The 25615-nt window shown below is 37.2% G+C and overlaps 1 protein-coding gene across 2 annotated transcripts; it reads left to right on the forward strand.

Moving 5' to 3' along the window:
* Window positions 1–3589: 3589 nt before the first annotated feature.
* Window positions 3590–13442, forward strand: LOC149843963 (uncharacterized). 2 transcript variants are annotated; one of them, XM_090002000.1, is made up of 5 exons: window positions 3590–3717; window positions 4823–5444; window positions 10114–10429; window positions 11792–11969; window positions 12736–13442. In XM_090002000.1, exons 2-5 carry the CDS (start codon window positions 4928–4930, stop codon window positions 13129–13131), a joined length of 1407 nt encoding a protein of 468 aa, XP_089858126.1. In that variant the 5' UTR covers window positions 3590–3717; window positions 4823–4927; the 3' UTR covers window positions 13132–13442. The 2 variants fall into 2 exon arrangements, with proteins under 2 accessions (XP_089858126.1, XP_089858127.1); XM_090002001.1 differs by having other exon boundaries at window positions 3634–3717; window positions 4782–5444.
* Window positions 13443–25615: the final 12173 nt, after the last annotated feature.

Consider the following 25615-nt stretch of genomic DNA (forward strand, 5'->3'; position numbering starts at 1 on the left):
TTTTTAGGGAACCAAAATTGGTAATATCTTAAAAAAGAACAGAATTTTATCATTTGTTTTTTTAGTTAACATGATGTGGGACCATATTTGCTAGTTCTTTGTAGGTACAAATGTTTTTTTTTTCATGAAACTGACATTATAAATGTAATCTGCATGTTTTTGTTAGTAGGAAGGCACTTAGATTGTCTGATTATGATACATAAGCAGGTCTTTACATGCCTTCAAAAATCAAGGGCCTATGCAATACTTTCCCGGGTCATAAAATTGCTTCTTTTCGTTGAGAAAACAGGGTTTAAAAGCCGATCCCAACATTCTGTACATGCTGAATTCATTAATGGGATTTGATTAGATCAAAATTCCTGCGCCACATGAGAATACATACCCACATGATATTATCTAGATATCATTGTGTTTGTACCTATAAAAGTTTGTAATAATACATACCCACATGAACTTATCTAGATATTAATGCTTTTTAACTTTTGATGTTTATATTTTATATGTTTTGTAATCTGTTTCCTGAATATTTACAAAAAAAAAAAAACATAATTTTTTTGAGCAAACACAAGAATTTCCACATTAAAAGTAATTCAAAACCAAGATATATTTCAGACATTTTAACAGACCACTGCCCTCTGAAACCATGGATTATTTCCTTGTTTGCTGCCATAAGATGCTCAGTCAACTTGTGGTTATCTCAATAGCAAAGGAAACAAGTCAGCTTCAAGCGAGTCTTTTTTTTTTTTACTCGAAGTGACCGTTCGAGGATCATAGACCTAGTGATGCTGGCTCTGCCCGTCGTACTTACGGTTGCTGTCCTGGTAGCGTAAAACTCCAAGGGCTTACCCCTCCCCTTCAGAGAGTCACCATGCTTGGGCTTGTGCAAGGGTGATGCCCATGGGATTTGAATCTATACCACCTGCATGCCTAGCGGCCTAATATCCCACCATGCCAAACACTTTTGGGGACACTTCAAGCTAGTTAATATTAGTATTTTATTAATTTATCCAGCTAAACTTGCTTAATATATAGGCAAAGCAAAAGATTTCATGCCTTGAAGCAGCCAAATTCTTGAGCGACTAAGGCACAACCGTTCATGTATTTTGTCAAAGGAGAAAAAGATCTAGACTTGGAATTTATTCCTTCATATCAAGTCTTCCATCTTCTATGACATTGTTTGTTTATTTTCTTAGTCTATTTATGCTTGAAAGTAGATAATTATTTGTCAAGAACATCATTTTCAGTGTCAGCGCTTTCATTAGTTCCTTTTGAAGGATTAGGAAGACATCTTTATAGAAGGATTAAAAAGGACCTGTTATTTTATTTCACCAAATAAGATATTATTGTTAATGAGATGCTATGCTGACTCCCTTGGGGTCCGCCTTTTACTGATCAATTTCCTTCCACCACATAGTGGTTCTTCACTCATATAACCTATTCTATCTGACAGAGGATAGTTCTATTAAGGCATTGTTTGGGAGCTGTTGTTGAGAGTAGGGATGCACACCAGCCTGTTTCGAGACAGGCTCGAGCCGAGCTTGGCATGGCTCTACTTGGCTCATGAAGAAAAATTGGTTGTTCAAGCTAATTGTTTCGAGCTTGAACAACCATGGCTCGGGATTGGCTCAGCTAGATCTTGATCACGTCTAGGCTCGGCTCAAGCTGAAAACCTTTGTTTTAAAAAATGTTTTTAATATTTTTAAAAATCGTGTAAAATATTTTTTTTAAGAGAAAAACGATGGGATATGAACCCATGCCACATTCAAAGATGACCAATGCCTTCAATCTATTTTTTTTATAACTGTGTGAGGCAAGTTCTAAACCCTTGTTCAAGCTTAGCTTATTTATTTTTTCGAATGAGTTCAAGCCAAGCTTAAATGAGTCGAGCCCAAGCCCGAGCTAGCTCGGCTAGTTTGCATCCCTAGTTGAGAGAGGTGATGAGATGGGCGATGAAATCAATAGATTTTTCAACAACATCCTCCCACGGACATGGTTGAACTCCATGGATTTTATACTACATTGTTTGTTTTAATGGAACCTCTCATTATATCGAGAGAGAAAATCCTCTATCGTGGACGTAGGTGTTAAAACATCGAACCACGTTAATTAATACTGGTTGTCCATTGCTTTTACATAGTAGATAGAATGAACCAGTAGGGCTTTTATCACTATGTAAGACGAGACAAACAGAACATAAAGGAATAAAATCACAAACAATAAAGATACCCTAAAAAGTAAAACCTGTTAGATTACAAAAAAGAAGAAAAATAAAACAGACACTGAACATGCATAAGGACAATAAGGTACTACAAAAAATGCATAAGGGTATCTTCGCACTAGAAGACTGACATAGCATCCATAGTTTCCATGCAGATGGACCTTAGTTGTCAAAAGCAATGCTTAGGCAAGCTGGGCGCAAAGCTACCACCTAGGCTTATCGGTTTAGGCGGTAAGGCCTTGTTTTTTCGCCTAGGCGGTGCTTAGGCTATCCCCGCCTAAGTCGTGGAGACATGATTGTCATTATCTTTTTGTTCTTTTTTTTTTTTTCTCCTTCCTGTCCCAAACTCTTTCTTTTTTCTTTTCTCATTTTCTTCTTGTTCTTTCTTTCTTTTTTTTTCTTCTTTCTTTACCTTTTTTTTGTTTTTAATTTCTCTTTTTCTTCTTACTCCTCCTTTTGTCCCTCCACCTTTTTTTCCTCTTCTTCCTCTTCTTCTTCAGTTTTTTTCTTTCATTTTCTCCTTTTCTCTATTTCCTTTTTTCTCTTTTAAATTTTTCTTCTTTTTTTGTTTTCTTCTTTTTCCTCCTCTCATCCCTCCACTCTCTTTTTTTTTTTCTTCCGTTTCTTCTTCTTCTTCCTTTTTTTTTTCTTTTTCTTTCTTTTTATTTTTGTTCTTTACTCTGCTTGATCTCCTCTACAAAATCTTCTCGACTTTTAACTACTACAAAACAATCAGTGAAGCTGAGCCGAGGATTCCAGAAATCATTGTCTTGGTTTCGACACTGGCTCCTAAACAAAGCCTTAATGCTTTTCATCTGAATCTGAATTGGAGTCTGGATCCAATTATGCAAAATCTGATTAGGTTGGATTCAGTAATGCCCATATCCAAATTAAACGCCTAGATCGAAATTGAATCCGACCCATTCACATTCTTACTCCGTTCTCATCTCTAACTAAATAACTTCAATTTAAAAATTTTGTAGTTTTTTTTAAAATCGTATGAAAAACAAAGAGATTATTTTAACTCATATCACGTTGGAGAAAGACAAACAACTTACCCACTACAATAAGATCTTTCTTTATGACCTTATTATGAAAAAAATTATACGTATATAAAATCTGGTTGATTTATATACCTATGTGAGCTCCAGCTTACGAGCCTGAACCCTAGTTCAATCTCAACTCATTTATTTTTCTGAGCGAGTTCGAGCCGAGCTTAAAGAAGTCGAACCCGATTTCAGATCGCGTTAGCTTGGCTCGCTGTGCTTCCCTACGAGGCGCGCCTCATTGAGTTTGAGTCCATTTGACACAGGCCCCGACTCCATTTGACCCAAATTAGGAGCCCCCACTTATTAGGGCACTCCCATTTCGTCTCTCCCTTCTCGCTCTCCCTCGCCCTCTCTCTCTGTTCTCTCGCCCTCTCCCTCTCCCTCTCACTCTCACTCTCACTCTCACTGTCTCCCTCTCCCTCTCTCTGCCGAAAGGAGGAATAAGAAAAGGTATTCTCATCTCTCTCTCTCTCTCTTATCCTTCAGTTTCTCAGGTAGTTCAGTGGAAATTCCATTCTCCTAAGCTAAACTTTATAACTTTTTTAGAAAAATTTTGCTTCTTCCGAATCAGATTCTCAGCCCTCTCAATGGATGTGCTCATTACATTTCCAGCCAACCCACTTCATATAATATACAAGCAGTTGCATCTTGAGTTGTTATTAATTTACTGATAAGGGTTTGCCAAATCCTAGCATTAATTGTGAAAAAAAATTGTGTATGGAATATATTTTCTTATTATGTCTTGCTGTGAGACTATGCTGTGAAACTTGTATGCATGTAAATAATGATTGCAGTTTCACTTGGAACGTTGAACTCTTTTTGTTTTCTTTATTTGTTTTTAAGTTCTTATTAGATGAAATTGCATCAGTTTTTTTTTGCATTTGTATTTTATCTCTTCCTATTCACATTATTTGTTGATATGTTCCCTTTTTTTGGTTTTGTTTGGCACTCTCTACTATTGAGAACCTTCAAAATTCGACAGACAGATTCAGCCTTTTTCCATGTACCACTTCACCTTCTGAAAACTTCTTTAAACTCTGACATATCATGGCCACTAGATCATCCACCTTAAGAGAACCTTAAAATAAGCTAATAAAATATGAATATAGTTTATCTGAAAGCAAATATCTGCTGGAAAAATATTCAATGCCAGGTAGTGCACAAAACATGCAAGTTATATGTTTTTGGGTCCTTCATTTGCCCTTGTGAATGTTGCAACACTGTCATTTTGGAGAGTTTTGGACAACTACATTAACATTTGGTTGTTCATGCTAATATGTATTTTCTGATGATGACATGTCCTTGAGAAATTGGATTGTTAGTGATTTTGTTACTTAATTTTTTATTGAATGCTCATATTTTATTTCTTAGATACTTATATAGATCAAGTTGTTGCATTAATGTTACTTTTACATGTTAATTTCATATTTTTTGGTATTTATTTGAGATTTTATATTTTTTATTGGTTGTTGCTTCATCAATAAAGTATTTCTTTTATTTATTTGTATTTTTAGATATTTTTTAAAGTTTTTTTAAGTTTTCAATTTTTTTTAAGGCTTATGCTTCACGCCTTGAGTCTTACACCTCACTTCATTTTTTGGTGGAGCGCTTCGCTATACCTCAACGCTTTTCGCAACATTGCTCAGAAATTTCTGTATTGATGACAAAGCAGAGTAGTAGCATTTCTGTGGTTGATGAACATCTAGAAACCCTAGAAATTCTGGAAACAATGAAAGCTAAAGCATTGATGGTAAATGAACCAAAAAATTTCACTGATTCTCTCAAGGAAACTGAAGAGGAATGTTCTTGTGAAAGGCGTGACATTTCCTTTGAGAATAATGAGGCGAGAAACACACCTGTGGATGAGTTGAATTCATCGGTCTTGATAGTAGGACCCAGTGTTGAGACAAACAAGAAATGTTTGAAGAATTACAGTATCAAAGAATTACTGGCATTGCAGTTCATTAATGTTGAAGAACAACAGGAGAAATGGAATTTCATTTATCAACGCCTTGGACCTGTTGCTCGTGAATTTGATGAAATCTCAGCGTCTGAACAGCCTAAGAAAGGCCGAAAGAATGATGACAGGAGGCAACAATTGCGAAAGAAGAAGCTCAAAGATGCACTGCCCGCGGTTACTTGTTTCGAGAATCCACATATTGGCTCTTCTCTTTCTGGTATGCTCTTCCATCTCTTTTGACTTTCTGTTTAATTTGATTATACTTCTTTGATTGATGATCTGTGTGGAAGTGATACAGAAGCAAGTTTGATGATTGTGCAGATGTAAGAAAACATGGAAATAATGGAATATCTTGTTGAATATGTCGCTTAGAATTATGTACAAATTTTGATCTTAGCGGTTGGTTAAAGATCACACCAACTGTTTGATTTTTCTTCTTTTCATTGGAGAATTTTTGTTGGTGTATATTGACTGTTCAGTTAACTGGTAGAGTACCATATGAATATTGTCTTGGTCATCACCAAGATCTTCTCTTCCTTTCTTTGGTCCGATATTACGATTTTCATTTGTGACATGTTTGCACAAGAAAGGGTAATGAATCAGTCTTGTCTAGTCCCTTGGCATTCTTTTATTTGATGGCAGATGATTATGACCCTAGATTGTCCAAGAAAAGAAAGTGAATGAGGTTTTTATATAGTTGTTACATGAGAAAGTAGAAGACAAGTTATGGTAAAAGCTGAAGTTGAAAGAATAATTTTTTTATTAGAGCATGTCATCTGCAGTCTGCTTATGGCATGCGACCATCCTGTGCTAATACGCACCTCTTGTTGCACTACTCGGGGTGCTGAAGTACTTAGCTATATATACATAGGCAGCCCAAATAAGATGATTTGGCCTACTTTGTCATTGGAAAGCAAGCCTTTCATTCATGTTCAAATGGGAGAATTCTGCAAGGGTACTTAAACAAAATTTCTTTATCATTTTAGTAAGCATAACCAATTTTTGACTTTCTTGCATTTCATTTATTTATTCTCTCATGTTCATTCATAAGGATAATTGAGTTTGAGTTTTGATCTTATGCCAGAAAACTAGCATTGGCATTAACATTTAGTTGTGTTTGTGTATGTCCACATGTTTTTCTCATCTGTATGGTTTTCAGTTTATAGTTTTCCAAATTCTTGTATGTAGTATTTTCCTTTTGTATTTTTTGACTTCTATTTCAGTTGGTTTAACTTTGCATTATTGTCACAAGCATGCACAATATTCTGAAAATATCATGATGCCATCATGATATAATGGAAGAATGATTAAGAAGGCTAAATATCATAATATTCAATATCAGCATTTAAAAAAATCATAATATGATTGCAATATTATATTTATATTTTAAATATTTTTATTAAAAAAAAACTTTTTTGCCTTTTCATAATTAATGAAAAAAGATATTTCTAAACCTGTTATTTTTTTTCTTTATTATGTTTTATATTTTTCATTTTTTATATTCTGAGATTGAACTTGATTCACTTCCATACACTGGTTTGTGTATTTTATAAATTGTGTAGCTTATGAATGTTTTGTACTTAATTCATTAGGAATGTGGATTACTCTTTTTCAAGTTTGTCGGTGCATGCCTACATGCATGTGAAAACTCGTATGCACTTTGCATGTGTGTGTGTGTTAGATATGTGGGTGGGGTTCATGCATGTATTTGTGTGGAGTTGATGAGTTTAGTACCTAAAATCCAAAGGTGACCTTTAACGGTTAAAGAGCCACCTGCAATATTCAGCTTTGTGAATCTTGTTGAAGTTTTTCTTTTTTCTCTTTTTACATAATTTACGTGGATTACTTTTCTCAAGCTGTCAATATTTTTCATGGATATGCGTCATTGATTTCTATTTACATACATGATATGACTCATGCTATTTTCCTCCCTCTCCCTGCACCTTATTTTTATCAACATCCACTGCACGTTCGGGTCCCAAAGCCTCCCAAATGTATAAACAAGGTCTGATCTCCTGTGGGAAGGGTCTCAACGCATGGATGGAGACCTAGGGACATCACCCACAGTGGAGGACCCTTCGGTAAGGTGGGAACGCGCTTTCGGTACGTTCTACGCATGTGGCAGAACCCTGGGAGGCTTACTGATTCCCTTAGGGGGCATCGAGACCTCCAACGATCCAAGCAAGCCCTTGGGGGTGTGATAGGCTTTCAAATCTGTCCTTGGATGTCTGCTGTGAGGTGTGGAAGGCTCCCAGCCTCCCACACTTTGTTGGTACAGATCTGGTCTTCCGAAACACAAACAGGGGCTGCGGTGTCCATGGGCCGGCTAAGACACGTTCGATGCACAGGGAAGAACCTCCGGAGGCTTATGACAGCCTTGGAAGGACACCACAACCTTCATGCCTCCCCTGGGAGCCCCTAGGTAGGCTGCAACCAGGTGGAGAAGAGAGAGAGAGAGAGAGAGAGAGAGAGAGAGAGAGAGAGAGAGAGAGAGAGAGAGAGAGAGAGAGAGAGAGAGTTTCTAAAAAATACATTAATTCATAAGTTCATAATTGGGGCTCTCATAAGGTGTTTATATAGAGAGAGTTGCCCTAAACGGATCCGGGTCACCACAAGTTGGGCTTCGGATCTTATTCAAACAATCAAATCCACTAAAGCCATAATTTAAAAAGACAGAAAAGACAAAAGTTAGGCCTAATGGCCTTGTTGTGAGGGCGCGCTCATGCCTGGGGCATGGGCTCAACTCCTTGTGCTGCATCTGCATCACTTCGTGTCCTAAAATGGACACTTTATATCCAAGACACCTAAAAAGTGTCCTAAACCTCATGTCCAAGACACCTAGAATTGTCGGAGACACGACACATGTGTCCACTTTTTTTAGACACTTGCATCTTAAAACCTGCATGTCGGTGGCGTGTCCATGTTCATCTTGATGGCCAACTTTGTCCAACACCGACACCTGAAGCATCCAGAAGTGTCTCGGTAACAGTGTGTGAAATATCGATAATGGTGCTTATTGATTGAATGAAATCCAATGTTTTTTTTCCTAATCAACATGGTTGCATGTTTAAGCAAATGTGATCTAGTAGTCAAAAGCGTTAGGCGGTGCCTAGTCTGTAGGCCCCTAAAAAGACTAGTCAAAGACTAAGCGTAACTAGTCGGACTAATCAGTACCTCAATTAAAAATAAAAAAGTATACAAAATATACATAAAAATATGTTTAATTATTTTAGTAATAAGATGTTCTCATCTCATGAGTACAAAATTACACATACTTTCACAAAATATACATAACCAGAATATATATATATATATATATATACACACTGTACACACAAATATATAAAATTATTCATAAAAAAAATTAGTATAATCAACAAAATATGTTTTCAGCCTTTCACAAAAAAATTGATTTTAACACACATATATTATACTCATAGAATAATTAGTATATATATATATATACAAAAATCACACTTTCAGCCTTTCATAGAAAAAATCACAAAAGCACAATAACATGTACATATATAAATAACATATTATATAATCAGTAATACTAAACATGCCCTTAGGCTTTTATAAAAAAAATTCACAGAAACTCACACATATATTATACAAATAAAAATCACACATTATCTCGCTTTCGGCCTTTAACAAAAAAAATCATCAGGAACAAAGTAACACACATATAAAAGTCATAATCAATTAAACTTAATTGTGCATTCTTTTAACGTTTCACAGAAAAAGTCCCAAAAGCCAGGTAACACACACATATGGGTGCTTCTATGGTGGAACTGTACCACAAGAACTTACAGTGGTACATACTTGATTTACATATATCTAAGCTCCAAAAGCAAAATCTGACCTTTTGGATGATGTTTAGTATGTTCTATTTACTATTTTCATGTGTTAAAGTTGATTCAAATAGGATGTTTTATACCATTTCTAAACCACCCTTATTTTCATGAATTGTGAGTCATTGATTTTTCACCATCTCAAAAATAAATCTTATGGTGTATTAGACATGATAAAACCTTCAAACATATTAAATCAATCATGCTACACACATCTATACAGTTAGATTACCATTTGGTGGCTAGACCCATACAAACAAGAGTGTGTACCACCATAAGGTATCATGCTATAGAACCACCGTATATTTTTTCTATATATATATATAACATAAATCAATACATATAATTAAAACATAATCAATATATATATATATATATATACATATATATATATATATAATTAACTAAGCATGTTTTCATCGTTTCACAGAACAAATCGCAAAAACATATATGCATGTATATAAATTTATATATATAAATAAATAACAGAAAACATGTAATAATAATAATAAAATGACTGAACCGTCTTCGTGCCTAGGCATTAGTAGCCAACTAGGCTCCCTAGTCGATGCCTCCTAAGAATTGCAAAGCTTGGACATTTTACTTAGGCTTAGGCCAACTGGGTGGACTAGTTGGCACTTTTGACTACATAGGATGTGATTTCCACAAAAAATTGTTTTTACTGAAGTTCTTTTTGCTGACTGATTTGGATGCCCATGCACAATTGAGAAAGAGTATCAAGTATGTCCTATGTCTTGTGCATCTGAATATGATGATTATTCTGCAGAATATTGATGTAACTGTCAGATGATACAGATAAAATTTGGTAGAGTAGGTCCTCCTGTGCTTGATCCATCATGCTATTTTTAGCTTATTGTTGTGAAACAAATCATTTCTAATGTCTGCCTTTTCAATCTCATTGTGAAAGACTTGATCCTTGCCTTGTCATGTGCACCTGGTGAAACATTTATTGAAAATGTGAGAAGGATCACAAAGATAAGGGCTTAATCCTTCCCTTGTCATGTGCAACAGGTGAATCAATTATTGGAAATGTTGAGAAGGATCACAGTGATAAGGACTTGGTCCTTTCCTTGTCATGTGGAACAGGCAAGGCAAGTATTGAAAATGTTGAGAAGGATCACGAAGATCTGGACCCTTTTGATTGTGCTTGCAGTGAATTTGTCGATGCAGATGAAACCTGTACCATTCTGCAAGTTGAGTGTGATGAGTGTGAGAACAGTGATGATGAATATGCCAACATTCAAAGGCCTGCTTTCTTTGTCCAAGGAGAACCAGATTTTGAATCTGGACCACCTCAGGATGGCCTTGAGTATCTTAGACGTGTCAGGTACCATCCTACTTTGCATTCCTTTGATTGATTAATTACAAATTGTTTTATTTTAACGTAAGCCGATCTTGGTTACATAATTTATCTATTTGATGGATTTGTTTCTCACTTTATCTTGATTTCCTTGCATACTTTAGTTGACTACTGTATTGATAATGTGATTAGTTGTTAGAGACTATACCTTTTTTTTAACTTACAACCCGAAGAAATCACACCCAGCATGAAGACCTGGTCACGCTGGCTCAGTCTGCCATACCTATGGTTGTCGTGCCGACAGCGTAAAACTCCGAGGCTAGGACCCCTTTGCCCAGGGCCTCTGCTACGCATTGGCTTGCTCCGAGGTCAGCCCATGAGAATAGAACCTTGACTGCCCGTCTAGCAGCAAGGCCCCACCCCACTACACCAACCCCCCTTGGGGCATTAGATACCTTGGAAAAGTAAATAATGAAAAGTTTTCAGCACTTCCCAAATACAGATATACCTTGTTGTGCCTTGCTTGCTTTTGTGCTTTTATTATGGTTTCCTACTTGCAGCATTTGGACATTGGTATGGTTGCAATAATTGTGTAACAAATCAACTCTTCTTTTAAGTTTGCTGTCAAAGTGGTAACCAGTCCTGCAAGTCAGTAACATTGCAATTCTTGAATCCAACCACTAATGACTTCATACTTGTCAAGTGTGTTGTGTATTCCTACTATGATCACAAGATTGCTATTTCAAATAATAAATGTCACTCAACTTTTGATGCCGTGTTGAGTGGAGAACCTCTTTCACACACGTGTGCACACATGCACACACACACACACACGTGTGCACACACACACACACACACACACACACACACCGCCCACCACTACTACTAGCTGCTGCTGCACCAATTATTTTAATGGTTTGCGATGCTGGAAAGGCCAGAATCGAGTTGGAAAGTTTGTGGGAAGCCCTAATTACTGTCATCCTGAAGCATCACTTGAAATTGGGTGGATTTGGGAGCCAAATAAACAAATGAATGACAAGGAGTTGCATAATTTTTGTTTGGGAAATGAAAATTGGTACGAGTTTTGCGAAGAAGGGTATAAGTTGGCTGCAGAAGAAGTATGAAACTGAGAAAGAGCGGCCATGATACTCCCATTGCAGAGCAGTTTTGGCCTGAATATGATATAAAGCTTAGGCTATATTTTTTATGAATTACATACAAAATATGGCACAAAACATCAAACTTAAGAGTGTTTGCATTACATCTCGTGAAGTGGTTGATCATTTGTATGCCAGGAAAAATTGTGTGTTTTAGACATGAAACCATATCTAGTTTTGATTCTTGAATCTAGGTATTAAGATATGAAGTAGTGTTAATGTATATTGACAGGTGGGAGGCTATGCAAATTCCAAAAGTGAAAGTAGCAAAGCTTGATAAGAGCAAGTTGAAAGTGGAGCAGACACCTTATATGCCATCCATTCCTGACATTACCGACTGCCCAAATCATTTGATACCATCAAAGCATTGGGTGGATTTATTTCTGACTGATTTTTTAGAACTGAGACAGGTAATGTAGGCCCTTGCTTTCCAAATCAGTTGTCATAAAAAAGAGAAGACCCTTTTGGGATGGATGATCTTGGGGCTTCATGGCTAAGCTTCCTTTTTGCTAGGGTTTATGGATGATCTTGGGGCTTAGCTAGTTATCTAACTTGGCATGCGATTCGGACCCACTTGGCTCCTTCTTTTACCACTATCCTGAGTCTCTCCTTGCTTTGTTTCAGAGATGGCTTACATGTCTCTGTAACCATGCATGGTGAAGATATGACTTTTTCTTGGAGCCATGCTTTGTTGTTTAGCACTGCGCCTTGGTGATGGCACCTCAGAGATGGTTGGTGCTTGGCAGTGCCTTTCTCTGTAACCATGGTTGATGCACCTGTTTCCATCCCCAATGTGGATGCTGCTGGTGGATCAAACATGATACTTCATAGTGCCATGAAGGCTTCTCGGTGGTAACATGTCTTGTTGCATGCTATGATACCGGGACACACCATTTCACCCTCCCTACCCGTGCCGACACGGGGCGGATACCTGGACACGCCATCTCAGTTCTATAAAATATTTATGTGATAAATTATGTTAAATTAATTTATGAATTTGATTCTTTGAATTTATTTTGTATTTATGTGATATATATATATATATATATATATATATATATATATATATATAGGTGTCGCCGTACCCACATTTTTTGGAATTGCCTTGTCGTACCCTCCGTACCCAGGTGACAGGTTGCATGCTTATATTTTTGCTCCTTCTGTACCACAAAATAGGCTTTGTCACAACTTGAAAGTTCCAATTGCAAGTCATCCTCATCTGTGAGAAAAGTGCTGGACAAAACAGGTGGTGCGCGCAGGTTGCCCTGTAAGATGCCTTTGTTATCTGTGATCCTTGGCCTAGATGCAGTTTCCCGAGCAACGATGCTGAGGAATCATGTGCGTGCACTTGAAGATGCCTCAGCCTTGTCAAGAGCCGACTCTGAATGGGCATTTGCCCTGTTTGTTGCACTAGACGAGCCAGTTGATGCAGATACAGCTGCATTTATCCGATGTTTGCTGAGAAAGTGTGCAAGCCTCCGCGCATCAAAGGCCGAGTATGATGACGAGGTTGTAATGTTGAATATCATCATAACTATTGCTGGTAAATACTTTGGCCAGTCGGAAAAATAATGTATTGCATGTAATGTTAACCATGAAACTTTTATTTTTTTGTCTATCAGTGAAGGTATGACTGTCATTGGCAACCATTGCCTGGTCTGATCCTGAAGTGCCCATTGTTTGAACCAACGTTTTCCAAATCTTGGTTCTGTTTGAATCGTGATCACCTGACTCCTATTTTCAGGGCAAAAATCTTCCACAATGCGAAGGTTGTTAACTTTGGCTAGCTTTCAGTCAAGAAAAGACTGTAAACTAACGCATTATGCAATTAGTACTTTGAATCTTTGAAATACAAAATTCATGCTTGCCAGAGGTTTTCTTGATTCATTTCTGTCGTTCTTTATTTTTTCATGTGACTATGAAACCTTGTTTTCCAATTTCATTTACGGAAATGTTTACTATTTTTGTTTTAGGCAATCTTGAAACGAATACATTGATACAAAGTACGAACATATTCCCTCATGCCAATAGTTAGGGGTGTAACTAGATCGGGTATACCTGAACTGAACAGACCCCATTTTGATAAATCCATGAGTTCGGATCAGGTCTAAAAACTAGGGCCGTTTAAAAAAAATGGGCTGGTTCCATATATGAAAAATATAAACCTGAAACCAAGTAGATCCGATCCAATCTTTTTACCTGACCCAAATGGTTCTATGTAATTTATATGCAAACCGCCCAAACCTGATTCAGTATGCACCTAAAACCATTTTACACTCAACTGTTTTCATACCCGACCCAAATAGTTCTATATAATATGCATTCGGTCCGAGTGAACTCCTCTTTAGACCGGACACCCAAACTTAATGTATACTATAAGAAATTTAAACATGATTACAATTGATAGAAACTAGGGATGGCAGTGGATCGGGGGACAATGGGGCTCTGCCCCGTCTCACCCCGTTTGGACCGGGGATGAAGGGCATGAAGCGGGGATGGAGGCGGGTATGAAGGTTAAAATCTATCCCCGTGCGGGGATGGAGGTGGGGATGGACTTAAGCTTTTCCCCGCCCGTCCCCATCTCAATCCCCGCCTAGCCCCATCCCAACCCCCACCCCAATCCTTTAAGGTATGACTATAGATTAAGGGGAAATGGGGCCCCGCCCCGCTTCACCCCCGTTTGGACGGGGGATGGAGGACATGAAACGGCCGGGGATGAAGGCGGGGGTGGAGGTTGAAATCCATCCCCGTGCAGGGATGGAGGCGGGGATGAAGGTTCGGATTTTGAAACGGGGGCGGGGGTGGAGACCTTGTCCCCCACCCCGCCCTGGTCCACTGCCATCCCTAATAGAAACATAATCATCATTTATCCAATAGGTTTTCTTTATGATAACAACTTTTCTCACTCTAAGAAGTCAAAATCCTAATAAATCTTGCACTAAAACAAAACCACCCGTAAAAACTGCAAACAGTTCAGGGCGACGAGTTATCGACCCCTCAACTTTACAAGAAGGCCCGGACAACGTGTTTTTTGTTCGGTTATCTATTAAACAGAAAAATAGAATTTACCTATATCTTTTTGCTAATGAAGCACCTACAACTAACCTCATGCAGTGATTTTCTTGGGAGGAGAAATCTAATATATAGTTAAAAATATGTTCTTTTTGGAATTAAAGAAAAATACTGCTACATTGAAAACAAAAATAAAATGCCATAATGAAGAAAGCATTCAAAATATGAAAAATAAAGATAGTTTTGAAAAAAATATTAAAAAGAAGATTTAAAATTCAATAAATTGCATTTACTGTATTAATTTTAGTATGTTGTTTACATTCTGCAATGTGATCATGATAAAATTCAATATATTAGCAATATATGTGATATAGTTATTAAAATAAACAATGAGATGGAAATTGAGATGTAAAACTGAATTAAAAAAAGATCCTGGACTTTTAACTAGATACTGCAATTCTACCAAAGAATGAAAGTTTTATGAGTTTAGACCATGTTTGGGAGTTGGTTCGAATAACTCTAGCCATGGTTGTTTGGGAGAAAGACGTCAAGATGGCATTTGAGGGATTTGAGGCGTTTCTTCATTTGTATTTGCACCCAAAATGAATTAAGCGCTTTCAATTTTCCAATTCCATCATTTTTCTAAGTGCTCAGCTCCCAAACATGCTTTAAGGTATCAGCATCAGACACCTAACAAGGTTAATCCATTTAGTCTGGTATCATAATTCATAATCTATTAATAGAGAGACCTCTCACTCGTTGAATGTGTGAGAATAAAGAGAGGTTCAACTCGTGAGTGTAGATCCTAAAAGGATCGAACCATGTTAATAGTGTAGGTGTTCCTGGTGTGTTTGAGTGCATGCTGAAATTTGTGACGGTATCAGAGCCATCACCCTCGTCATCGTGTTCAGCTTAGAGGTCTGCTACCACTTCTATCATTGTGTCTCAGAACAACTCAAACCAGGTCAGCTCGTCATCGGACTCTATTCTTCCCTCTTTACCTGCTCCCAATAATTTTCAATATTTTCTAGGCACCAACTTACTGCAAACAATTATGCTTTATTGTGTTCTCGATTTAAACCATTGTTCATATGGTATGATCTTGATGGATACATTAATGGCTAGAAACCAAAGCCTAACGAGTTTATTACTTAGGATGATAAGAAAGTTCCTAATCCTGAATACACTGTTGGGCGTAGACATGATCAACTTCTCCTGAGCTAGATCATATCTTTCCTAACAAAGCCTATCCACACTTAAATCATAGGCCTTGAGACTTATTATGATGTGTGAAAAACCTTGAGAGACACATATACAACACTCTAGAGTCAAAGTGATGCAGTTCAAAGAACAACTTCAGTTCTCAAGAAAGGGAGCAAGTATATTGATGACTGTGCAAAAAGCTAAATTGTTGGCTCACCAATTGGCTATAATCGGTAAGCTTATTGAAGAGGACGATTTGATGAGTTACATAATGAGAGGACTACCAGTCTGAATGTATCACTCTTAAGAGTTTTTCTGTCAAATCAGTCTGAACCCTTCACCATGACTGAGTTACATAATTTGCTCCTCACCCATGAAGTTCATCTCTCTAAGTGAGATAAAACCAATGAGATTCACGAAGCCAATTTTATTCAGAAAAATAATAATTATGGGCAAAATAACACTCGTGGAATTTTAGAGGTGGATGTGGTGGTCGTTTTAGAGGATGGGGCCATGGCCGGTTAAATGGCTGTCCTCTTTTTCAAGGCTATTCAGGCAGGCCGTCTAATGACTCTGGTTCAACTGGTGCTCAAATTATATGTCAATTCTGTGACAAAATCGAACACACTGCAAAGACTTGTCATCCAATCAGTAGAGAAATACAGTCAAGACCCCCCCATGCATATCATGCTTCTCCGGTTGTGACTGGATATGACTCCTGGTATCTGAATTCAAGCATTTCACACCATGTTACTCCAAATTTAAATGCCCTATCCATTCATTCAGATTACCTTGGTAATGATCCGGTGACAATCGAAAATTTCTCATATTGGTAATTCTATTTTTAGTTCAGGTGGTTCTGATTTTTTATTGAATGATATTTTGCATGTACCAAGCATGACTAAAAGATTACTTTCTCTACAAAGATTTACCAGTCAACAAAGTAGCCTTCTAGTTCCACCCATAGTTTTGCAGAGTTCTAGAGACTAGAAAGGAGCGAGCATTGGTCCTTAATCTATTGATTTGAGTTGAAATAGTAGTAATAAAACTGCTTTTATGGGTGAAAGAGTTTATTTTGATAAGTTGCATTATAGATTTGGACATGCTATTTTGAAGACAGTTCAAAATATTATTCAATGTTATAATTTGTCAAATCATGATAGCATGTTGCATGCTTATTCAACAAATTAGATGTGTTAGACTATCTTTCGAAAATATGAGGTTCTTATTGAAAACTTGGTTGAAAAAAAGGTCAAGTATCATCATACTGATGGTGATGGTGAATTGAGAGCTTTAGACCCTTTCCTGAAAGAAAGTGGGTACTAGACATCGTTATTCTTGTTCTCGTACTCAAGAACAAAATGATGTACATGTAGTTGATAGGGTTTAACTCTCATGGCTCATTCTCGGGTCCCACAGAAGTTTTGGACTTTTTTTTTCACAACCGTCTACTTGTAAACAAGCTACCTACACCTAACGTATTGAAATACTCTTTAAAAAACATCCTGTTTACAAATTTCTTAAAACCTTTAGGTGTGCATGTTATCCTAATATCACTCCGTATCATTCTCATAAGCTAGATTTCATGTCCAAATTTCATGTATTTATGGGTTACAATGTCAATCATTATGGTTATCTTTGTTGGGATCCGATCATCAACAAAACCATTGTATCTAGGGATGTTACCTTTGATAAGAACCTCTTTCCTCTCAGTGGGAGCCAAACAAATGTCCAGTCCAGCTGGCCTGTACCCTAGTACTTTCCTATTCCTATATCCTCTCCTCATGTTTCACCTATACTAGAAGAACCGAACCCAAGTCCTGTCACCTCTACCAAACCAGTGTACAATGCATCTCCTTGAGAGTCTACAGGGTCCACTTCTACAAACACTTCAGGAATCAATCTGGTTGTTGACTTAGGTCTCATTCCTCCACCTCATAGTGCACCTCAACATACACATCATATTGTAACCCATGCTCAAGATGTGACCTTGAAGCCTAGAGTCTTTTCATTAGTATCAAAATAATCCTTTCCTTTGGCATTCCTAGTGCTAGATTTGTCCTTTTGTGTTAACCGAATATGTTAATTCATGCAATGACCTATTGTTGAACACTAGGCAGATGTGAGTTAAAAATTTAGCTATTTGAAGTATACTGGATTATTTGGTTTGCTATTGAAACCATCCAAATCCATATTGATCTTTATATAACCGGGCCGGATGTCCATATTATAGAATATCAACAGCTGGTTATGTTGTGTATCTAAGAGGGAACTTAATCTCATGGAGCTCAAAGAAACATGTTGTGTGTCTCTCTAGCTTAGAAAGCTAATATTGCAATTGAGTCTTCATGGTTGCAATATTTTCTCCAATAACTGGGGTTTGAATATAATAGATGCCCTACTATTTGGTGTGACAGTGTTAGTGCAATGTATCGTTTGGCTCATCAAACTTTTCATGGGAGAAGTAAATACATCGAAATAGATATAAACTTTATGCGTGAGAAGGCGGTTCAAAAGCTCTTACAAGTATAGCGCTTGTCATCCAAAGATCAAACTGCTGATATGCTAACTAAACCTTTTTGTTGTTCAATTCAATATTTTTTGTTTCAAGCTAAACGTCACTTATGGGACGTTCAGCTTGTGGAGGATGTTAAGGGTATGTTTGATGGCTTGTCCAAGGTTAGACGAAATGAACAAAAAAATTAAAACAGAACAATGGTTTTGTTCGTTCAGTAACAACTGTTCCAAGTCTAACGTTTGTTCGGATCATCCTCAGATGCTATGTTCCAAATGTCCGTTGTTTGACGATGATGTGTGGATAACTTGGACAGTCATGGATAATGGGTCGAATTACTTTGTTTTGGATCGTATGACCCAATCTGTCCACCATTTTACATGTTTTAACAAGTTTATTATGGTTTTGTGCCCAAATATGGATCCAATTACGAAATTATGTTTAAAATCATAAATTTTTTCCTTTGGAAAAATGGAGGTTGCTTCAAAAAAGCAGAGTGGTGACAACTTGATTTTCAAATATAGCATTTCAAAGGAGCAGCATGGTAACAACTTTGATTTTCAAATATAACATTTTACAAATTCAAAAGGCACATACACACATTCCCAAAGTATACATTTGGGCTTCCTTGATGAGTACAGTGGATGGTATCCAAAGAATCAACGTAATTGAAACATGATAGAAAATTACAGTTTTTTCCTTTTTAAGCTAGTATAACAAATTCACATTGAAAACATAAAAAAGAAAGAAGGTGAAGATACCCACCTGCCCCTTCAAAAGAGTACCATAAAATGCCATAAACAACATCAAACACCATCTTTAGATATGCTAAAAAAGGTGCAAATTTTGCACACCTAATTCATTTTCAACACTAATTCTCAGATTACAGTTTCAATTTCTTTATAATACTAAATTTGTTTCTATTCTCTATCTTTACTCTTAACAATAAAACATCTTCGCACACACTATCAACAAACAAAGGGAAACCCAAATAATCCTTCCTATCTAACAAGCTCATTGGACTAAGCAAAGATCAACAAGGCATGCATATCTCTTCATCCTCTAAACTAAGCCACTCTGTACACAAAACCAGCAACACCCAACCTCCATCCTCCTCCTAAATACCCCCTCCCCACCAAACAACCAAAGAGAATAGATTAATAGTAACATAACATAAAAAGCCTTTGCACAAAACAATTCCCACAGTCATATGGTATAGCAACAGAAGTCAGAACAACATTTCACAACCACCATCTATGTATTACAACATTGTGAGAAGAAAAATAATTGGTCAAAAAAGGTCGCACTCAAGCTCTCCCTCAATGTCAATGAACTCTTGAAGTACCTAAAGCTTTGCCTCTAAATAAGAGAGAAATGGTTCCTAATGCATTAAAAGAAAAATGAAAACTATGGCAATAGTTTCTTCAGTGAGGACCATAATCAGGTATGCTTTCATTATGAGAAAGTGTCAGCAGGGAAAATCTTAAGCAACCCTAAACACTGGACATCTTCAGTGAGGACCGTGTTTGATTTGGACCATGAGGCCCACATAAATACTGGACAAAAAATCCCCACAGATTTTTTTGTCTGCTCTATCAAATGTGTTCAGTGCACCTTTTTTCTTATAGGTAAAACATTTTCTGTAGTGAAAACTTGTTCTGTACAAGTCCACCAGCCACTTTCATTTAAACCAAAACAGGTTCTACATCTTTTTCTTTCAATTTATAACCCGAAGAAGCCGCACTAAGCACGAAGACCTGGTCACGCTAGCTCAGCCTTCTATATCTACCATCATCATGGGGGTGACATAAAACTCCAAGGCTGGGTGTCGGCTTGCACAGATGGGAGACACCCATGGAAATCAAACCTTAACTGCTTGTCTAGAGGTCCCACCCAACTACACTAAACTTCCTGGTTTCACATCGTGTAAATGCGGATCTACCTATCAGCTCTTGAGAAAGATTCTTTTCCCTTGTATATATATATATATAAAACCTCAATTAGTAGGCCCCATCGTTGCACGTTTTGTGAATTTGGAGCAGTCTGCATCATCATGATAATTCGGTTCTTCACCTAGGAATCTTTTGCTTTTTTAAGCTTTGATGCACAATCTAGGTTGTTAGTCCAAACTTTCTTTTTACATTGGCCTCCGAGGCATCGGCCACCTAGCACTAGCAAAATTATTGTTGCTCATTATTATATTCAGCAAGAATCGGTCTCCATGTGGTGAAATGTAGAGGGTCCATTTAGGGCTTATTTGGATAGACCAAATTATCCTGATAAGCAAGATATTAGAAAATTTAAAGTCTAGAATTTTTTTTTTTTGGTGTTTGGTTATTAGAATAGGATAAAATAGAATAAAAAATGATTGTCCATACAAAATGGAGCATTTTTAAAAAAATACCTAGCGATTTGACAAAATCTCCAGCATATCCAAAATTTTGATTATCAATTTTTTAAAAATATTTGTATCCCTATGCACATGCGAACATGATGAGGCTAGCGCAATATATAGCTATGTTGTAGGAAGTTCGCAACTCTTCAATAAAAAAGAGATTCTGTAAATATCCACAAATACAATACGACATTTACAAATATGATTTAAAACTCACTCATTTTGATATGAATGTTATTCAATTGATAATGTTAACTCCTCAATTGTGAATGTGATTATCTATTTGCGGATGTGGGGATCTTCACATGTTATTTTCATGAAAATCTCAATTACAATTTTAGAAGATGGACATCCACAAATATGGTTTCAGTTTTGCACATTCTAATGTATGAATGTCATCCAATTGATAAGGTTAACTCGTTAATTACAAATACGATCCTATGTTTGTAGACGTGGAGACCTTCACTCATTATTTTAATGCAGATCTTGCAAGTCTTTAAGATAGACATCCACAAATATGGTTTCAGTCTTGCATATTTTGATGTGTGAATGTCATCCAATTGATAAGGTTAACTCCTTAACGCACAAGATCCACAAAAAAAAAATGCAAAAGTGATTTAAAATGCAAAAAAAATGTTTTAGCAATGCTTTTGATGCACTGCTAAAGGTTTCATTTCCACTGCGACCTTTAGCAACATTTCAAAATGCCTCTAAAACTAATCGAAAAAATGATGGGCATGTTCCCACAAATACTTTTAACGATATTTTAAAGCATCTCTACATGCTCTAGCAGAATTGAGACATTTAATGATGCTTCAAAAGCGTCACTAAAGCAACCTTTTTGCATTTTAAAGCACTTTTGTATATTTTTTGTGTACTTTTACTATCATGAGTTGTGAAGATTTCCAAAATATGTGAACCTCCTTTAACTAAATACTTTCAAATTTACAAATGTCCTCATAAAAAAATGGCACATGCACATGATATTCACAACTAGTAGTTGCTAAGGTCCTACTGTATTTGCGAATGTCCTCCTGCCTGTGCTATTTTTTTTATGAAGGTTCGTGCATTTTGAGAACATTTTCAAGAAAGAGTTGTGAAGATTGTATTGTATTTGTGAAGGGGTAAAAATGTTTTAAAAAAATCAGGAATCAAAATTTTGGATATGCAAAGGATTATGTCAAATTGCTAGGTATTTTGAAAACCTGCCATTTTGTAAGGATAGTATGGTCATTTTTTATAAATAAAATTCAGATGACCTAAAAACCCATGAAAAAAAAACCGGAATTGTAAAAACTGAAAAATTTTCTAGAAAGTTTTTATCCCAAAATGTGAGGTTTCTCTCTCTCTGACCAATACTACCCTCGCTTCTTCTTCTTCTCTAGCTCCCATACTCAGAAAGCCTTGTTTTACCGCACCATGGTTTGAGCTGATACCAACTCTGCCGATCATACACAACACTATCAAAACTATTATTGCCTTTATTATATTCAGCTAGAATAGGTCACCATGTTGGGAAATGTTAGGCTAGAGAGAGACCCACAAGACTCATTTATGATATGTGTTGTGTTTTTAATGGAAGTTATAGTGGTTAGGTTTCAAAATAATTGCATATAGATTATCATTTTGATCCTCCAATGTTTTATGTAAATTTAAGATAATATAGCTTGACAAGCCTAATGGTTTCAGGGTAGTGACAGGGGCCTTAGTGGTCAGGGTTTCCATTCGGACCAGCGTCAGCCACTTGCATATAAGAAAGGGAAAGGGTATTATGTCCCTTGCTCGTGCCGATAATTTTTTGAATTACCATTTGACTGCAATTTCAGTATCAATGTATATGAGGTGAAAAGAAGGTCCAAGAACACTCTGCCATCATGTAATTTGACAGTTTGGTCTGAATCTAGGCAATAACACGTGTCATATTGATAATAAAAAAACGTCTTTTGTCATATTGTAACCCTAGAGACATTGTGAGATAGGCTCATTAAACTACACATACCCAATCCCAACCCTTAGTATCCTATCGGGTCAGGGTTTAGTTACAAAGAAAGGGGTCCGATTAACTATTCAGGTCGGACACATGAGGCCCATTTATTAAATGGGTCCGGTATGATTTTTTTTTTTTTATGAAAAATCTGATCAGACATGAATCTGGATCTGATACCCGCATCACATTTTAGCAGGGATCTGACCCGTTGACATCCCTAGACACAACCCGATCACATGGCAGCATTCCATGGCCCCCACGGTAGCAGAATTCTGGCCCCACTCAGAATGCTGTCACATAAGCAGTCCCTTACACTCCCGGCTATCCCATAGCCAAAGAGAGAAACTTAAAAAAAAAAAATAAAACAATGATGAGGGTAGATTTGAACTTGTACAAGTTTCTTTCATCTCTCCACTGGCAAACAGTTATGGCTCCACAGTGCTACTTTAAACTTGAAGTCAACCGGTATCTTCATCTAAATACTATACAATATATACTTGCCATTTGAGACCTGTTCAAACTATGATTAATCTGGCTGTCTTCACCAACCAACTAAAGGTTGTGGCAATGAAATTTCTTCATGTATTTTACTAGTATTACGTTTAGGTCATCCTTGGCATCTCTGGAGTCCTCCTATATATGTTTCTTTCTTTGCCTGCATGACAGCAAGCCGTCTCCTACAGCCATGAAGGCAAGTTAGCTGTTCTTATAATTAATGATAAGTTTGCTGTTCTTCTCACATGAGGTCGAAAACTGATGCTGATTCTGTTGTTGGTGCAGAAGACAGTGGTGAAGGTGGAGATCTATTGCCTGAAATGCAAGGCTTCTATAATGAAAACAATCGCCAAACTTACAGGTAAAACTTGGTGGGATCTATTTTCTGCAATTGCTTCTTTTGCCTTTTCGGGTTGGATAAAACAAGTAATGGGCAGTGAATCGATAGATGCCGGTATCCATGTGTTCATTTTCATTTCCAAACTTCGATATAAAAACATGGGGTAAATATTGGCTACTAATGAAGGTAAGGAACTAATGAGTAGAAATCACCCTTTATTTCAAAAAATTTCAATTTTTTGTAGATCAAGTGTTACCTATGTAATCTACATGATTTGTTTAATTAGTAGGAAACTTATTTTGAATCATGTAATTATGATAAGTAATTAGGTTTAAAGGGGTTAAAAAAACCAACGGTTCACAATGTGCCAAAATTTCATAACTCAAAAACAATCACCTTCCAAGGTGATAACCCCCTCCAAACGTAGGTATATTTAACAACATTAACCTCGGGTTTACAAAATTCACCAACGGGGCAAGCAGTCTATTTTTTTTGGTGGTGTGTGTGTGTGTGTGTGTGTTTATAACCCAAAGAAACTGCACCCAGAATGAAGACCTGGTCGTGCTGAATTAGCCTGCCATACCTACAGTAATCGTGCCGGCAGCCTAAAACTTTGAAACTAGGACCTCTGCCCCAAGGCCCATGCTACTCATTGGCTTGCGCAAACAGGCAATGCCCATGGGAATCGAACCTTGACTGCCTGCCTAGCAGGCAAGGACTTGCCCACTATGCCAACCCCCCATTGGGACTACAAGCAATCTATGATTGAAAATCATCTTTCTATCTAACTTGTTTCATGTGAACTGCATGGTAATAGCGACATTGTTAGTACCTCTGAATAAGAGGGAGGATCAGGTGCAATGTGATGGCATACACTTTCTGTGTGCTGCTGCACCCACCATCGATGTTGGGTTCCACAACCGACAGGCTGTATCTCAAAGATGGTGGGTGATTAGGTACAGCAGCACACTGAAAGTTTGCAATCACATTACACCTGATCCTCGCTGGAAGAAGACAGGGGCATCCGAACATGGATCCAGCAATCACATTTCAAGGTGATTTCTCCTTTTAGAAGCAGTTTCTAAAACCAGCCTGAATCGAATCAAATTAAATTATTTCAAATCACCCATTTTAAAATTTTTGTTTTATAAAACCATAAAATCATTAAAATATAAAAATACAGAAATATAGTAAAGGATGACTTATAGGGTCCAATCAATTTTTTAAATATGCATTTAATGCCTAAACAATACAATAGCCCATAAATATCATAATTATTATAAAAAACTAAAAAAATAAAATGAAAACTGATTCAGCCGCTTTTCAAGAAACCCAGTGAAGGACCCATTTCATTCTATTTTGACAACCTTGCTTGTAACTAGTGAAACACTTAGCAAAACTAACTATTTCCTTCATAATTTAATTGAATATATTAGTGTGAATTAGCAACTTAGATTATGATGGTAAGTTGGTTTTTTGAACAAAAATTAAGAAGATTAGTATGAAAAAAGGTTCTGATTGATGACATTTAAATGCTGAATTTTCAAGTAGGTTTATTTGAAACCCCTCCTTATTTTATGGTGGTGATGTGTTGTTAGGCATAGACAAGATGGAGATCGATGGTGAGAAGGGCACAGTGACCGTGATCGGCGACGTGGACCCGGTAGATATAGTCAAGCAAGTAAAAAAAATCGGCAAGATCGCGGAGATTTTGACTGTGGGGCCCGCGGTGGATCCTCCGAAACCCAAGCAAGACCCTCCCCAACCCAAGCAAGACCCTCCCCAACCCAAGCCATGCCCCCTCCCACCCTGCTGTCCAACATGTGAGCACGTATCCGTAGGGATCATCGAGTACGGTGGAGGTTGCTCCATCATGTGATGCACCATTGTTCACGCTCAAAGTCTTGAACTTTTAACATTCCAAACTAAAACAGGATCACCGTTCCCTCATTATGTTGAAATGCCAATAAGAAGGGGAGGGTGTTATGTGTTCTTCCCGAAGATGCCGGGTTTGCTACAGTGCGTGTTTGGGGGTTCCAAATAAATGCGACATATATAAGCACGTGGGGCTCGTATCCCCGTGTGTGGCGTCATGTTTACACTCATAAC

The sequence above is a fragment of the Nuphar pumila genome, chromosome 3 (genome assembly GCF_984573655.1).
Source record: "Nuphar pumila chromosome 3, dmNupPumi1.hap1.1, whole genome shotgun sequence".
Classification (NCBI taxonomy): Eukaryota; Viridiplantae; Streptophyta; class Magnoliopsida; order Nymphaeales; family Nymphaeaceae; genus Nuphar; species Nuphar pumila.